This window comes from Zootoca vivipara, chromosome 1 (assembly GCF_963506605.1).
Source record: "Zootoca vivipara chromosome 1, rZooViv1.1, whole genome shotgun sequence".
In the NCBI taxonomy this organism is placed as follows: Eukaryota; Metazoa; Chordata; class Lepidosauria; order Squamata; family Lacertidae; genus Zootoca; species Zootoca vivipara.
In genome coordinates this window covers 11,277,157-11,295,231 of record NC_083276.1, presented here as the reverse complement: position 1 = coordinate 11,295,231, position 18,075 = coordinate 11,277,157, and the positions used below count along the sequence as shown (strand labels likewise).

Sequence of the window (18,075 nt, the reverse complement as noted above, 5' to 3'; positions counted from 1 at the left end):
CTGAAGTAATCAATCAATCAATCAATCAATCAATCACCACCACCACCACCACAATACTCTGCCCATCTGGCTGGATTGCCCCAGCTACTCTGGGTGGCTTAACACATATAAAAACAAAAGATCTGTATCCAGGCATAGACCAACTCAGCCCTACAGACTACAACTGGGACTACAACTCCCATCATCCCTGACCACTGGTCCTGTTAGCTAGGGATGATGGGAGTTGTAGTCCCAAAACATCTGGAGGGTCGAGTTTGCCTATGCCCGATCTGTATCCCTTCAATGCATTCACTTGGAATGCTAGTGAATGGACCATTCAATCAAGCATACAAGTCCAAACTTAGTAGATCTTCTATAGACTAAGCTCTAAGCAGCTGCTTTGATACGTGAATTCCTATTACTTTTTGAAATATACTCGGAGTCGAGAGTGAATTTCATGCTCTTTATTCAGCTCATAGTCATCAAGGAGGAGAAGAGAAGACGAGTGGCTCTTTTCCCAAAACCATCTGCTTATATACATTATTTACACAATGGGCCTTGCGTGATTGGCTACTTCAGGGCTACACCTGTGGGCCAATTATATTGTGGATTGACTTCTGCCTGCAGCCTGATTGGCTGCTCCTACAGGCCAATCAGGTAGCAGATTCACTTCTGCCAGCCGCCTGATTGGCTGCTCCAGCAGGCCAATCAGGTTGCGGATTCACTTCCACCTGGAGTTGGATTGGGTAGCTCCCGCTGATTCTGAATCCTATTGTTCTAGGATTCAGCTCAGTACATAACACTTTTTATAAAGCTGCTAATTAAATTCCAGGAGCAATGGCAATCATGCTGAAGATACAGGAGGATTAGAAATGTAGAGGGATGATAACAGCTGTTCCTTTTGTTCCCAATAACACTCCCCACCCCGACCAAAAAATCCTCTATGCAATTTCTTCTCTTTGAATCTTCTGGAAATTTTGTATTTTCCATACTACCGTGTTTCTCATATTATAAGTCATGTCTTATATTAATTTTTTCTTCAAAAAAACACGACATGGCTTATTTTTGAGGGATGTCTTATTTTTTAATAAAGTGCACGCGGGCGCTGTTTGCCGGGCTTGTCAAGCCCAGCAAACAGCGCCCGCCGATCTTCGGTGACAGGCGGGGGTGGGCGGAGAGCGGAGAACGATCTCCGCTTCCCCCCCACCCCCGCCTGTCACACTCCACAGGTCGGCGGGCGCTGTTTGCCGGGCTTGTCAAGCCCAGCTAGGAGCGCCCGCCGATCTTCGGTGACAGGCGGGGATGGGGGGAGAGCGGAGAACGATCTCCGCTTCTCCCCCACCCCCGCCTGTCACACAGCACAGGTCGGCGGGCGCTGTTTGCCGGGCTTGTCAAGCCCAGCTAGGAGCGCCCGCCGATCTTCGGTGACAGGCGGGGATGGGGGGAGAGCGGAGAACGATCTCCGCTTCTCCCCCACCCCCGCCTGTCACACAGCACAGGGCCGAAGATCGGCGGGCGCTGTTTGCCGGGCTTGTCAAGCCCAGCAAACAGCGCCCGCCGATCTTTGGTGACAGGCGGGGGTGGGGGGAGAGCGGAGCACGATCTCCGCTTCCCCCCCCACCCCCGCCTGTCACACAGCACAGGTCGGCGGGCGCTGTTTGCCGGGCTTGTCAAGCCCAGCTAGGAGCGCCCGCCGATCTTTGGTGACAGGCGGGGGTGGGGGGAGAGCGGAGAACGATCTCCGCTTCCCCCCCCACCCCCGCCTGTCACACAGCACAGGTCGGCGGGCGCTGTTTGCCGGGCTTGTCAAGCCCAGCTAGGAGCGCCCGCCGATCTTCGGTGACAGGCGGGGATGGGGGGAGAGCGGAGAACGATCTCCGCTTCTCCCCCACCCCCGCCTGTCACACAGCACAGGTCGGCGGGCGCTGTTTGCCGGGCTTGTCAAGCCCAGCTAGGAGCGCCCGCCGATCTTCGGTGACAGGCGGGGATGGGGGGAGAGCGGAGAACGATCTCCGCTTCTCCCCCACCCCCGCCTGTCACACAGCACAGGGCCGAAGATCGGCAGGCGCTGTTTGCCGGGCTTGTCAAGCCCAGCAAACAGCGCCCGCCGATCTTTGGTGACAGGCGGGGTGGGGGGAGAGCGGAGCACGATCTCCGCTTCCCCCCCACCCCCGCCTGTCACACAGGACAGGTCCGAAGATCGGCGGGCGCTGTTTGCCGGGCTTGTCAAGCCCAGCAAGGAGCGCCCGCCGATCTTTGGTGACAGGCGGGGGTGGGGGGAGAGCGGAGAACGATCTCCGCTCCCCCCCACCCCCGCCTGTCACACAGGACAGGTCCGAAGATCGGCGGGCGCTGTTTGCCGGGCTTGTCAAGCCCAGCAAACAGCGCCCGCCGATCTTTGGTGACAGGCGGGGGTGGGGGGAGAGCGGAGAACGATCTCCGCTTCCCCCCCCACCCCCGCCTGTCACACAGGACAGGTCCGAAGATCGGCGGGTGCTGTTTGCCGGGCTTGTCAAGCCCAGCAAGGAGCGCCCGCCGATCTTTGGTGACAGGCGGGGGTGGGGGGAGAGCGGAGCACGATCTCCGCTCCCCCCCCACCCCCGCCTGTCACACAGGACAGGTCCGAAGATCGGCGGGCGCTGTTTGCCGGGCTTGTCAAGCCCGGCAAACAGCGCCCGCCGATCTTTGGTGACAGGCGGGGGTGGGGGGAGAGCGGAGAACGATCTCCGCTTCCCCCCCACCCCCGCCTGTCACACAGGACAGGTCCGAAGATCGGCGGGCGCTGTTTGCCGGGCTTGTCAAGCCCAGCAAGGAGCGCCCGCCGATCTTTGGTGACAGGCGGGGGTGGGGGGAGAGCGGAGAACGATCTCCGCTTCCCCCCCACCCCCGCCTGTCACACAGGACAGGTCCGAAGATCGGCGGGCGCTGTTTGCCGGGCTTGTCAAGCCCAGCAAACAGCGCCCGCCGATCTTTGGTGACAGGCGGGGGTGGGGGGAGAGCGGAGAACGATCTCCGCTCCCCCCCAAACCCCCGCCTGTCACACAGGACAGGTCCGAAGATCGGCGGGCGCTGTTTGCCGGGCTTGTCAAGCCCAGCAAACAGCGCCCGCCGATCTTTGGTGACAGGCGGGGGTGGGGGGAGAGCCGAGAACGATCTCCGCTTCCCCCCCACCCCCGCCTGTCACACAGGACAGGTCCGAAGATCGGCGGGCGCTGTTTGCCGGGCTTGTCAAGCCCAGCAAACATCGCCCGCCGATCTTTGGTGACAGGCGGGGGTGGGGGGAGAGCGGAGAACGATCTCCGCTTCCCCCCACCCCTGTCTGTCACACAGCACAGGTCCGAAGATCGGTGGGCGCTGTTTCCCGGGCTTGTCAAGCCCAGCAAGGAGCGCCCGCCGATCTTCGGCTCTGTCCCCCTATGCGCGATGGCTCGGGGAAGCAGGCAGGGAGCTCCTGCTGGGTCCCGCGCCTTCGCCTCTCGCTCGGTCGGGGCTACACGACATGGCTTATTTTCGGGGTATGTCTTATTTTTCACCAACCCTTAGAAATCCTGTCATGGCTTATTTTTTGGGGATGCCTTAAAATATGAGAAACACGGTAGTGACAATCAATAGGTCACCTGTGATATCAAAGGAGGGAAGAAAAAGCTGAGTGTTTAATCTTGTCTGACTGTTTAAACTTAACCTGATTCAAGCCGCAGTAGTGGAAAGTGGAAACAATAAATGTTATTGTTCATGCAATAAAGAATCCATTTATAGCTGAATTTCCCCAACTTGAACTCAAGTCTCCAAACAAGACATGTATACTTACCAATTAGAGAAATTGCCTTGGGATTAATTATACCACTAGGGAAGAGGTGAAAATCATATTCCTTCCCATCAACAACCACAGTATGGCCTGCATTATTTCCACCCTGCCAAAACAAATACAAAAAATGATTACTTAAATAATGTTAACTTGTTTTTACTATAAGCAAAGAATGCTATTGATTTGAACTGAAAATATGTGTTCATGTTTTTTATCGCATTCATATTTAACTGAATTTCAGCCTAACTATATTAAACTGCTATTATTATTCACTGCTCATCTGCTTCAGAGGGGGTGGGGAGGAGGGTGTCACACGATGGAGAACTGCCAAGACAAAAAAAGAAGAAAAACAGCAACACTGCCCCCCCCCAGTCACTTTATTCCCACCACTCCCACCGCCACCACCACTTAGGATTACTCTGTAACTGATTTAATTCATTTGCTTCAATATTTGTTTGCTGCCTTTTACTGTACTAAGGTAGGTCACATAAAACAGGCTGCAGAGCTTTCCCATCTGCTCTGTTGTTAAGACCAGTTCTGCCAGGCTCCTCCTACAACTGTTATCCCCATCAACCATTCCATCAGAGAAAAACTGGACTACGTGGCTTCATCAACTCTACTGCAAGAGCACTAATTTTTGGTTCTTCTGCTCCTTGAAATCTTTCAGCTGCAGCTGCTAATTGAAACTTAATTTTCACAAATTTCTTCATTGAGGGGGTCTTAAAAATATGTGTTTGGGTGTGAGAAATTCAAATCTGCTATTATTTTTGTGACTGGGCAACATTTAGATTGATAAGTCTACGTAATCTTGCTTTTGGAAAACCAAAGAATTTTTATTTTACCTTCTGTAAATGTCAGGTAATGCTATATATATATGCACAACTTTACATAGATTTTACTTACCAAGCAAAACAAAATTACATTAATGTAACCAAAATATAGTTTCTTGTAAGATTCTCCTCTCTGAAAAATATCCATGGACATTTTTGCATTTTGACACCATTAAGATGTGGAATGCACTTACTGTAGAAGTGAGTCCAGCTGCTATTACCAAATCTAGCTTATTTATTTACTCTTACTCAGTAACTATACAAAAAAACTATGCGAAGTTTGTTTTTCCTACTCTTCTCTTACAGCTGTTAGCCTTTTCACAAGACACCTTAATTCTAATTAAAGGTGCCTTCTCCGTTTCAAATTAGAAACACTTGTAATGCATATGCACACAATCGTCAAGGTGATGTGGGAATAAATGTGACTTTTAAGAGGGAAAAGAGCAAAACATATTTACTGAGCTGTGCAGCATGTGCTTTGTACACAAGTAGCCCAAGAGGCCTTTTCATGATTATGTAGACAAATTTCATTAGATGCCTTTTGTATTTTCTGTGTCTAAAAATTAAAAAATAAAAGACTGCAGTGATTAAAAGTCTAGATTAAAAGGCATTAGACAGTAAAATTGCCTCTGTTCCCTTTCATCAAATTATAGAAACACAGTATTAACACCCCACTCATCCAGGTAAATTATACAAGGAAGTGAGCTTTGATATTAACTTGCTTGCAAGTATCATAAAATCAAACAACAAAGAAGATAAAACAAGTATCATTTCAACATAATTTTCAGTTACTGACTTGATTGTTACCCAGGATAATAAACCTAAGATTTTAATGAGGGCACTGCAAGCCAGCCTTGTTTTCTTAGAGAGCTTTGGTAACTTTAAACTTGACCTTCTCATATAATACGAGTGATCCTGGAGCGATTTTATCAGTACCCAAAGGAGAAGCCCAAGTTTAAAATAGCAATGTCACCATGTAGTTTTAAATCCTCCACAGATGTAAGGACTCCCATAAGCGAAGCTCTTTCTTCAAATGCAAACAGATGCCCGGGAGATAGATATAATAAACAAAGAAGCATAAACAAGGTTGCCTCTAAAATGTATTAACGAACAACCTTTCTAGTCTTGAGATGTAAAAATAAATTAAGATACCCACATTCAAAACCTAAGAAAGAGACTGAAACAAAACCAATCATGAAACTATCATATTCCAGTTGGTTAGAGCCAGTGTGGTGTAGTGGTTAAGAGCGGTAGACTCGTAATCTGGGGAACCGGGTTCGCGTCTCCGCTCCTCCACATGCAGCTGCTGGGTGACCTTGGGCTAGTCACACTTCTCTGAAGTCTCTCAGCCCCACCCACCTCACAGGGTGTCTGTTGTGGGGGAGGACGGGAAAGGAGCTTGTTAGCCGCTTTGAGACTCCTTCGGGTAGTGGTAAAGCGGGATATCAAATCCAAACTCTTCTTCTTCTTCTTCTCTAGAGCATGATGCTGATAACACCAATGTTGCAGGCTCAATCCCCGTTAAGGGATAGCTGCATATTCCTACATTGCAGGGGGTTGGACTAGATGATCCTCAGGGTACCTTCCAACTCTATGATTCTACATATCTGTATCTCCCCTCACTACTCATTTTATTCTTCTCTGTCTTTCATGCTGTCAGAAGCAAGCTTCCTCAGGATGCATGGGATTTTTGCTTTGCTTTTTATGCTTATGTTACTAGACAGGCTGCCTCACTCTGGGTAATGAAAGGGCCAGTTTTAAAGTGGCAGATATTCATAGAATCATAGAGTTGGAAGGGACCCCCCAAGTGGTCCAACCCCCCTGCAATGTAGGAATCTCAGCTAAAGCATCCATGACAGATGACCATCCAACTCTGCTTAAAATCCTCCAAGGAAGGAGAGTCTACAGCAGGAACCCCCAAACTGTGGCCCTCCAGATGTTTTCTCCCACAACTCCCATGATCCCTAGCTAACAGGACCAGTGGTCAGGGATGATGGGAATTGTAATCCAAAACATCTGGAGGACCGAAGTTTGGGGATGCCGGTCTACAGCTTCCCGAGGGAGGCTGTTCCACCATTTAACAATATTGGGATATCATTAAAAGGATGTCAATAAAGGTTCAGTTAATTGTATCAAAGGGGGTGCACGCATACTCAGAAGGCAGCCCCACTGTGTTCACGAAGGGTTATGTCGAGGTAAGTGCATGATTGTGGCTTTAGCTTATTTCAGTAGGGTACAGTGTGGTGGGACAGAAACACTCACCTGGCCTCCGATCAGTCACATCACTGCTGCTTACCAGCTGATGCAAAAAGAGGAGCAAGGGGACATGGCATTTCTCCCCATCTACTTCCCAGTGAGCAGCAGTGACTGACCTGCAGCCAGGAGAGCACAGCTACCCCACCACTGGCTTATTATTTTTTACCACCGTTGATGGAATCTTTCAAGAAGTTGAAGATGGGTTTTTTAAGTGGTCCATGTTTCACAAGCATACAGTAGACAGGTGAACTAATATTAGTGTACTGGATGAAGCAAAAATCACCAGTGTTGAAGCAATGATTCTTCAACATCAACTTTGTTGGACTGGTAATGTTGTGCGGATGCCTGATGATCGTCTTCCAAAGCAACTACTCTACTCCGAACTTTAAAATGGTAAGCGTAATGCTGGTGGTCAACAAAAGAGGTTCAAAGACTCTCTCAAGGCAAATCTAAAAAAAGAAAAGGAAAGTAGTATAAACACTGAGAACTGGGAAACACTGGCCTGCAGGCGCTCCAATTGGAGAACAGCCTTTACCCAAGGTGTCATGTGTTTTGAAGACGCTCGAACTCAGGATGAAAGGGAGGAACGCGCTAAGAGGAAGGCACGCTTGGCAAATCCACACCGTGATCAACTCCCGCCTGGGAACCAATGTCCCCACTGTGGAAGGACGTGTGGGTCCAGAATTGGCCTCCACAGTCACTTACGGACTCATTGTTAAAACTGTGTTTATGGAAGATGATCTTACTCGGCTACGAGTGATCGCCGGAGAGAGAGAAAAAAAAATAGATTTTTTTACCACCATGGGTGGTGCTACTTAGATTTTCTGCCTCTGTGGCACCAAAATGTATCAATTACCCCAGTAAAACACCAGTGTTGGGCTATAAAAATAATTTAACCCATTAGACTTGGGAGTTCGGATTTTGTTTAACACTACATAAAGTAGTGTTTGCCCTCATTCTTAATTGAAAGCTTTCTCCATCACTTGAGAAAATGTATGACAGCATAAATAAGGTACCAGCTTTCATTTTAATAGATAACTCTGTGGTATTAAAAGCCAGAAATCTGGCTCTGTTCTTAATCCTGTTTTGTTTTTTTGTTTTTAAATGGCTACCTTTCAAACCTCTAGTTAAAGAGGTATTTATTAGTGGCAAGATGAAGATTTTTGTTAAAATTATCAACTCACATTTGAGTACTCTTGAGAGGCGAACCGACACAAAATTATCAACTCACATTTGAGTACTCTTGAGAGGCAAACCGACACAAGAGTAAGCACCAGTGAACTCAGATTTATTGAACTCAGACATATTTCTGAACTCAGAACTGTGCTGTTAAAATGCTTGGGTGTATTAGTGAGATCTCTCATTTTTTATTTCTTAACATCTCTCTTTGACTTCATTCTTCAGTTACCTTCCCACCCCACCCAAACACCTCATTCTGACATAAGGATGTGCCCAACATCTCCCACAGGGAAGACAATATATTCAGCTTCTCTCTCCCCTGCCCTTCCATCTAACTGTCCAAGTGCCTCTTATTCAAAGAAATTTTAATTATTCAGCTTAAAATAATTTAAGATGCATGTTGCTGAGCACCTTGTTCAGTTGCTTTGCTTGTTTAGCCCAATTTGTGCTCCTTCTGTTCTCAGTTGGGCAAGACTTTCTCTTTTTAAAGGAAGTATTCTTGCCTTTCATGATTTCCTTGATGTTGCTCATAAAGCAGCTGGCATCCGCTTGAATTTCATAATCTGTGGTATAGATTCTATATGACCCTCTATTATTGTGGTTTTAAATAACCTCCATGAATCCTGAAGATATATTTTCTACTTCCTCTTTCGAGATGAAATGTTTAAGAATGTACCTTAACTTCCTGAGGATTTAATACTGTGTGCTAAACAGATGATGACCCAATAAAAGCCTTGACTGGAATGAAAAAGCTCTAAACAAATTGAGAATGATGAAAAGAAAACAAGGAGTGGGAATATTTGGGAGAATATTTTTTAAAAGGAGGTATCAAGGTTAACTGGCCAGTGGGGTAAGTTTATGATCAGTAGTTGACTAGACAAGGGTTTACAAAGGATGGAGAAAGGGGCAGGAGAGAAACATAAGGAGATGTAGCAAACTAAAGAATATAGATTAGGATAATAATAATAATAATAATTTATTATGTATACCCCGCCCATCTGGCTGGGTTTCCCCAGCCACTCTGGGCGGCTTACAACAGAAAAATGAAATAAAATAATCTATTAAACATTAAAAGCCTCCCTAAACAGGGCTGCCTTCAGATGTCTTCTAAAAATCTGGTAGCTGTTTTTTTCTTTGACATCTGATGGGAGGACTGCAACTTGGCTTCTCGCAATGAGGGAACCGCCAGAAGGCCCTCGGTGCTGGACCTCAGTGTCCGGGCAGAACGATGGGGGTGGAGACGCTCCTTCAGGTATACTGGACCGAGGCCATTTAGGGCTTTAAAGGTCAACACCAACACTTTAAACTGTGCTCGGAAACGTACTGGGAGCCAATGTAGATCTTTCAAGACCGGTGTTATGTGGTCTTGGCGGCTGCTCCCAGTCACCAGTCTAGCTGCCGCATTCTGGATTAGTTGTAGTTTCCAGGTCACCTTCAAAGGTAGCCCCACATAGAGCACATTGCAGTAGTCCAAGCGGGAGATAACCAGAGCATGCACCACTCTGGTGAGACAGTCTGCAGGCAGGTAGGGTCTCAGCCTGCGTACCAGATGGAGCTGATAGACAGCTGCCCTGGACACAGAATTGACCTGCGCCTCCATGGACAGCTGTGAGTCCAGAATGACTCCCAGGCTGCGCACCTGGTCCTTCAGGGGCACAGTTACCCCATTCAGGACCAGGGAGTCCGCCACACCTGCCCGCCTCATGTCCCCCACAAACAGTACTTTTGTCTTGTCAGGATTCAACCTCAATCTGTTAGCCGCCATCCATCCTCCAACCGCCTCCAGGCACTCACACAGGACCTTCACCGCCTTCACTGGCTCTGATTTGAAAGAGAGGTAGAGCTGGGTGTCATCTGCATACTGAACACTCAGCCCAAACCCCCTGATGATCTCTCCCAGCAGCTGCATGTAGATGTTAAAAGGCATGGGGGAGAGGACAGAGCCCTGAGGCACCCCATAAGTGAGAGCCCAGGGGTCCGAACACTCATCCCCCCCACCACTTTTTGAACGCAGCCCAGGAGGAAGGAGTGGAACCACTGTATGACAGTGCCCCCAGCAACCAACCCCTCTAGATGGTCCAGAAGGATGTTATGGTCGATGGTGTCAAAAGCCGCTGAGAGATCCAGCAGAACCAGGAAACAACTCTCACCTTTGTCCCTAGCCCGCCAAAGATCATCAACCAGTGCGACCAAGGCAGTTTCAGTCCCATGATGAGGCCTGAATCCCGACTAGAAGGGATCCAAATGATCCGCTTCTTCCAGGCGTGTCTGGAGTTGTTCAGCAACCACTTGCTCAATCATCTTGCCCAAGAATGGAAGATTTGAGGCTGGGTGATAGCTGACCATATTGGCCGCATCTAAAGATGGTTTTTTAAGAAGCGGTTTAATAACCGCCTCTTTCAGCGGGTCTGGGAAGGCTCCCTCACAGAGAGAAGCATTTACCAACCCGCAAAGCCCATCGCCCAGCCATTCCCAGCTAGCTTTTATAAGCCAGGATGGGCATGGATCAAGGAGACAGGATGCCAATGAAAGATAAGTCTGGAAGTCTTTACTTACTATAAGATGATGAATGGATATATTAGGTTTTATTTAATTTGAAAAATGTGTAAAAATAAAGTGGGGGGGGGACTATGAAAATCAGAGAAATTTAAATTCATTGACGGAAAACGAACTATTTAAAAATTCCACATCATTACTAACAGTTTTACTATTGGAAAACTATCATAAGATTTAAAAGTGAGATCATAAGAGCAAGCTGGATCAGGCCAGTGACCCATCCTGTTCTCACAGTGATCAACCAGATGTTTATAAGAAGGATGCAAGCAGAACCTGAGCTTTAAAAAATGTAAAGAGATAACCTGAGAGTTCTTGCTATGGTATCAGCTTCCCTCCAGCCTTAATATGAAGCCACTGGGAGTAGACACTAAGGGATTTCAAGCATGGTATAATCAGTATTCATACCCAGCATTATTTCTCAGTTGCATTTGCAACAGGTGTGGCCATGCAAATTCTTGATAAGTGTCTGGATGCTACAGAATGACGCCCAACATACTGAGGGTGAATCTTGGCAAGTTGGAGATCTTGTGGCTAGACAGTCCAGTTTAGGGGTGCTCCTTGATATATCGTTGTCGCTGAAGACACAAGCAGCTGTGTGGCTGGAAGCATCTTTAAGAGCTTCAGGTGGTATGCCAGCTGCAACACTTTCTGGACACAGTGACACATGTGTTGATAAACTCAAGAGCGAACTACTGCATACCTATGTGTTCTATATGACACTGTTCTTGGTCCAGAAACTGCAGATGATACAGAATGTGGTGAATGCTAGGTGCCAAGGTTCTTACCACGAACCTGTAACATTGCTCTTAAAAGCAAGGCACTAGTTGTCAATCAGCTTCTGGGCCATGTTTAAGGTTTCGGTACTAACCTACAAAGCCCTAAACCTAAACAACTTGGGACCACCTCCAAAAGGATCTCCCAAAGCTAGGTGAATGGGCATTAAAATGTCAACTGCAATTCACTGTAAACAAGTGCAAAGTGATGCACACTGAAACAAAATAATAAATCCTACATAATACAGAGCCTGAACTGTCACATATCAAAAAGGTTACTGTAGCTACACAATGTTGCAAAAAGGCAACCAAAATTATCAGGAGTGGAACAACTTCCCCACAAGAAAGGTTACAAAATTTGCAACTTTTTAGTTCAGAAAAAAAGGTGAATAGGGCGGTTATGACAGAGGTATATAAAATGATGTGTGGTGAGGAGAAAGCAGGTATGTTTTTCTCCCTTTCTCATACTATTAGAATCCAATGAACCTGAATGTTGGAAGGTTTTAGACAGACAGAAGGAAGTACAGTATTTCTTAACACAGTGCACAGAGAAATGCACCGCCACAAGATGAAATAGTTGGCAAAACCAGCTTTAAAAGTGGGGTGGGTAAATTAATGGAGCAAAAGGCTGTCAATGGTTAGTAGCCATGAAAGCTATATACTAGCTCCACTGCTGGGAGAAAATATGCCTTTGAATAAAGGTTGTTGGGAATCACAAATGGGAAGAGTGCTATAAAAAAATTCCTTCAGTAGCACCTTAAAGACCAACTAAGTTTTTATTTTGGTATGAGCTTTCGTGTGCATGCACACTTCTTCAGAAGAGTGCTGTTACACTAATTTCTGCTTGTGGGGCTTCCCATAGGTCCAACCACTGTGCTAGACTTGGTGGGCCAAAAGTCTGACCCAACTACCCTGTTCTTAGGTTACCTAACAGAATGTCTTATCTATACAGACCTGCCTAATCACTACTGAACCTTCCCAGGTCATGGCACAACTTGCAGATGTTACCATTGTGGTGGAACAACCTCCTCTGCAAAAGAAAGGAAGGCTGCCATTTCAATGCCTGCTAAAGAGCCATCTGTTCTCTGAGGCCTTTTCCCTGACCAGTTATGTTGATGATCTTATCTTTCATTTGTACTTCATGGTGAACCATCCTGTGATATGTTATGAAAAGCACTAGATAGATATTTTAAATAAACTGATTAAGTGCTTGGGTTAGTTAGAAAGTATGCCCAGGCAGAAAACAATTAATTGATAGCAACATGAATTTCTCAGAATAATTTCTTTAGTGCCATGGAGAGGACCCGTCTACAGATTTATTTGCATTTAACAAAATTTATAAAACCGCTTGACCATAATAAAACCTTTAAGTGGTTCACATGAAACATTAAAATTATAAATAAAAACCACTTCAAAATGATTCAAAGCATTTAAAAATAAAGAAAATCACTAGTAAAAGAGAGTAAATCATTTCAACAGCAACGTGCCTGGATTTGTTTGTTTGTTTAGTCATTTAGTCGTGTCCGACTCTTTGTAACCCCATGGACCAGAGCACGCCAGGCACTCCTGTCTTCCACTGCCTCCCGCCCGCAGTTTGGTCAGACTCATGTTGGTAGCTTCAATAACACTGTCCAACCATCTCATCCTCTGTCATCCCCTTCTCCTTGTGCCCTCAGTCTTTCCCAACATCAGGGTCTTTTCCAGGGAGTCTTCTCTTCTCATGAGGTGGCCAAAGTATTGGAGCCTCAGCTTCAGGATCTGTCCTTCCAGTGAGCACTCAGCGCTGATTTCCTTCAGAATGGATAGGTTTGGTCTTCTTGCAGTCCATGGGACTTAAAAAAAGATTTCCTTAAACAAAAAGGTTTTGAGCAGACCTTGAAAAGAGTCCAACAAAGGCACCTGATGTCAACAGGCAGGGAATTCTGAAGTGCAGGCACTGCCTACATTTTATTAGATTGATTTCTTACAACTGCAAAGCACATATTTTTTGGTGCCTGTAACAGTGACAGTTCCACAGACCAAAGCAGTTGAGAGTGCATACATGGGGTAAGGCGATCCCGCAAGCAAACTGGCTCCTAGCTGTTAAGGGTTTTATATGCCAACAATAACAACTTGAACCTGGCTGGATGAGGCGCTTGTTCAGAGAGAAGCCACTAGATGATTACTAACTGCAATTGAATGATGTTCCCAAGTCCCAGAGTGACATTTTCACAAACCCCAACTGATCACAACACAACTGATAGTGGAAAGAACTGGACAATACACAACTGCATTTCATATATCTGGTTTATTTCACCATTCAAGTGAGTGCACGCACACACACAGAGAGAGAGAGCGCTCATTTTATCATCACAACCACCCTGTGAAGTAGGCTAGACAGAAAATGTGACTACTCTAATTGGCTTAAAGGCTATGAACCCCCATCTCCCCAGTCCTAAATCTATACTACCGCTGCCACCCTCAACCAGCTCATTTAGAATCTTAATATGTGACTGGAAAAGGCAAGCAGAAGAATAAAGAAACACTGCTACCTTCGTCACATTTAGCTTGGCCCACAACAATGCATACTATGTGTGTGTGTTGGGCTGCTCTAGTCACCTTCAGCAACCTTCCCTTGCAGAAGGCCGTCACCTGACACCTGCTGCAAATACCCGCCTCCGGCAGATTCACTACTGTCCAGACGCACAGGTTCTGGCACTGAGACCATGCTTGTCTGGATCTCGGGATCTTATGTCATTTATCGCCAAGGGTCAGCTATTTCTATTTGTAGCTCAAGGCGTGCGGGCTTACTTTCCTCTTCCCAAGCGGCATTCAGTCTGCAGCAAGTGTTAAAGGGCGCCACTCTCCTCTGTGTGGAAGAAAGTGAAGAAGGGGAAATATGGTGGGGTAAACCAATACAAAATGGTGGGGGGGGGAATAGAGGGGGAACAATAATGCCTCAAAATCATAGAACTGTAGAGTTGGCAGGGACCCTGAGGATCATCTCCAACCACCTGCAAGGCAGGAATAGACAGTTGTCCCATGCGGGGAACAAAACTGCAACCTCAGCATTAACATCACCACACTCTAACCAACTTAATAATAATAATAATAATAATTCCTTGTTGGCATCAATCTGTCTCAAGAGACGATGGAAGAATGCACCATCTGGGGTAAGGTCAAACCACTGGAAATTTACAGCAGCTAATAATATTAATAATAGTAAATAAGTGGAAAGGAAGAGGAGATGAGAGGATGAATATGACCTAAGTTAAAATCTCAACTCAGCCATGAAACTCAGTCAGTGGCCGTGACCTTGGGCCAGTCGTGCTTCTCCCAGCCTAGCCTACACCGCAGGGTTGCTGTGCGGATAAAAAGAAGGTGGAAACCCCGGGGAAAGGCTACAGTCTTGAAAGGGAGAATGGAAGGATTTGAAAGGGCGGAAACTACCACAGCCACCATATAAGCCACTTAGGATTCCCTCGGAAGCAGGGCAGGATAGAAAGGTCACAAATACAAGAGCAAGAGAAAAAGCGGCAGCGAGCCTTTCACGGAAGACTTCAAGAGGGCTGAAGTGCCAACACCCACCTGGCACCTGCAGATGACGTCGGCCTCCGTGGCCAGCAGGTCCACCACCTTGCCTTTGCCTTCGTCCCCCCACTGCGAGCCCAGCACCACCGTCACCCGGTTGCCGCCCGGTTCACTCCGCAGCCGCTTCAGGCCACCGGCGCCAGCTGGGTGAGGGGCGCGGTCATTGGACGCGGCCGTCGCCGCCCGGGTGCCCGACATGACGCTGGCTGGACGGCTCTGTCGGCGGACTGAGAGGAATTCCTTCTGCTCGCACTAGCCCACCTCGAGTGCCCGCGCCTCCCGCTCGCGTTTTTATGCCGGCCCTCGGCCAATCGCGGCGGCCGGAGCCGTGACGTTGGGCAAGGGGAGGAGCGGGGTTGGGTGTCTGGGAGCTGGAGGTGGGGCGGGGGAAGCAGTTGTGGGCGGGCCTACGGGCGTCGCCAAAGGGCGCGCGAAGCGTTCCTGAGGGGAAAGCGCGGTTCGCCTCAGACGAAGCAGGCGGCGGGGGTTTAGATAGAAGCCGTTCGTTACCCCCCCCCCCAAAAAAAACTAAATTCGAAATAAAATTCATTATGCATTTGAAATAACTATTCAGACCGAGCATTTCGTCAGCTAAGAGTTACGCTCCCCTTAAGAATGCAACTCTATCGTGCAAAAGTTTAAAAAACCAAGACGAAAACTTAAAAAATAAAATTAAAAGGAATAAATCTCTGCGTATGAAAGTTAATATAGCACACTGAAATCAAGATTTATTTATTTATTAAAAGGTGTTTATTATTGTTGTTATTAGAGTAAGAATTAGAATTTACATACGGTATGTACCACCCTATACCTGCAGGCACAGGGTGATTCACAAAATAAAATCAGAATATAAAACCACAAAATACATAATAAAAACAAAAACAACTCAATAACCCTCACATGTGTACTTTAAAAGGGCATAGGATGCCTATCAAATAACGGTTAATGCAATTATTATTTATTTGTGCATCTACCAAAAAACCAAAATGTGGAATTAAACACATTACGCATTTGAAAGAACTATTAAAACCAAGCATTTTGTCACCTAAGAGTTCGCTCCCCTGAAGAATGTAAACGTATCTTGCAAATGGCAAATAAACCCCGATGAAAACTTTTAAAGAAATTTCTGTGTATGAAAGTTAATATAGCACACTGAAGTCAAGACAGCCCTGGCTGGAATTTTACCTCAGGCCAATGGGACACAACCACACACCATGGATTCTCCAAAATAATCCTGGATGTGAACTATAGGTTACTAAGGGTGCTGGGAATCGCAGTTCTGTGAGGCATAAATGACTGTTTGTTTGTTTGTTTGTTTCATTTAAATACCGCCTTTATCTTCCAAGGGGCTCAAGGTGGTGAAACATGGTTCTCCTCATCCCCACAACCATCCTGTGAGGTAGGCTAGGCCACAATGCTGTGACCGGCCCAAGCTCACCCAGTGAGCTGAGTTGGGGTTCGAACCCTGGTCTCCCAGGTCACAGTCGGGGCTTTTTTTTTCAGGTGGGCGCCATCGCCATTCTAAGACAGCAAAGGAGAAGTTCCTGGTGAGCGCCGGCACCTCATTTTCTAGAAAAATAGCCCTGGTCATTATCCAACACTAACCATTACGCCACATTGGCTCCACCAGGTTTCTCTGGGGAAAGTCGTGTGCTTTGAATGTATGGTGTGTAAGTGGCTAAGGGAAGTTAGCGTCACATGTGTGCACATGCACACACACACTGACCCAGGAGCAGCGCATCTCGAAACAGCAACCTGCCACAAACCCTGATGCCACTCCACCTCTTTTACCTGCGTGCCGTGGCAGCACCCACAAAGCACTGGAAACCAGTACAGCTGGAGAGGTGGCGGGGTGGGCAGCACTGGTGCTGCCTTTGGGGCTTCCGGCCCTTGAGGCAGTCACCTCATCTGTGGGCCTGCCCGGCCTCAATATGAAGAGAGCCTGCATCACAGGAAAACTAGAGAGCCATGGTGGCATATAAATGGCAGGAGCTACCATGGTTTGTCCTTCATAGCCACGTGTCCAAGGAGAGTCCAAAAATGCCAGCAGCATTTTTGTGCCACGTACCCCAAAGAGCAAAGGTGTATCGTATAAAACCCAGTTTATTAACATCAGCTTGATTGCATTCCTATGCACAGTTCCCTCAGATCCAGAAAAGGATCTAGGAGTCTTGGTAGAGCACAAACTTGACATGAGTCAACAGTGTGATGCAGCAGCTAAAAAAGCCAATCCAATTCTGGGCTGCATCAAGAGGAGTATAGTGTCTATATCAAGGGAAGTAATAGTACCACTGTATTCTGCTCTGGTCAGACCTCACCTGGAGTACTGTGTCCAGTTCTGGGCACCACAGTTCAAGAAGGATACTGATAAGCTGGAACGTGTCCAGAAGAGGGCAACCAAAATGGTCAAAGGCTTGGAAACGATGCCTTATGAGGAACGGCTTAGGGAGCTGGGTATGTTTAGCCTGGAGAAGAGGTTAAGGGGTGATATGATAGCCATGTTCAAATATATAAAAGGATGTCAGGGAGAAAGGTTGTTTTCTGCTGCTCCAGAGAAGCGGACATGGAGCAATGGATTCAAACAACAAGAATGAAGATTCCACCTAAACATTAGGAAGAACTTCCTGACCTTAAGGGCTGTTCGGCAGTGGAATTTGCTACCAAGGGGTGTGATGGAGTCTCCTTCTTTGGAGGTCTTTAAGCAGAGGCTTGACAGGCATATGTCAAGAATGCTTTGATGGTGTTTCCTGCTTGGCAGGGGGTTGGACTAGATGGCCCTTATGGTCTCTTCCAACTCTATGATTCTAAGCTCAACAGAATTCAGTGGTGCTTTTTTCTGACTGCAAGAGTCCAACCACTGTTAAGCAGCCAACCAAAATGCAACCTTTATCTTTTCATTGGAAATGCAGTCTTGCAAAGAAGTGTTACCGTTTATAAAGTTTAGGGACTCCCGTCAAAGGAAGGAAAGAAGGATCCAGTCTCTGCTTGATTTATTTTCCACGTTCTCTGACTTCCTCTATGCTAATTGCCACAAACTTGAAAGCCTCATTATCACCTCACTGGCCAAAACAAGGGGGGGTCTATCAATTAGCCTGGAACTTTGGAACATGCTACTGCATCACTCCTG

The 18,075-nt window shown here is 46.9% G+C and overlaps 1 protein-coding gene across 1 annotated transcript in view; it reads right to left on the bottom strand.

Moving 5' to 3' along the window:
* The window catches only part of ADSS1 (adenylosuccinate synthase 1), a 36,565-nt gene extending 21,366 nt beyond the window's left edge, over positions 1–15,199 (bottom strand). The window contains exons 1-2 of the mRNA XM_035104825.2: positions 14,946–15,199; positions 3,788–3,890 (exon numbers count right to left, since the gene is read on the bottom strand). Coding sequence (XP_034960716.1) covers positions 3,788–3,890; positions 14,946–15,146 — 304 coding nt within the window. The 5' untranslated portion in view covers positions 15,147–15,199. The remainder of the gene's footprint in view (positions 1–3,787; positions 3,891–14,945) is intronic.
* Between the last annotated feature and the right edge of the window lie 2,876 nt (positions 15,200–18,075).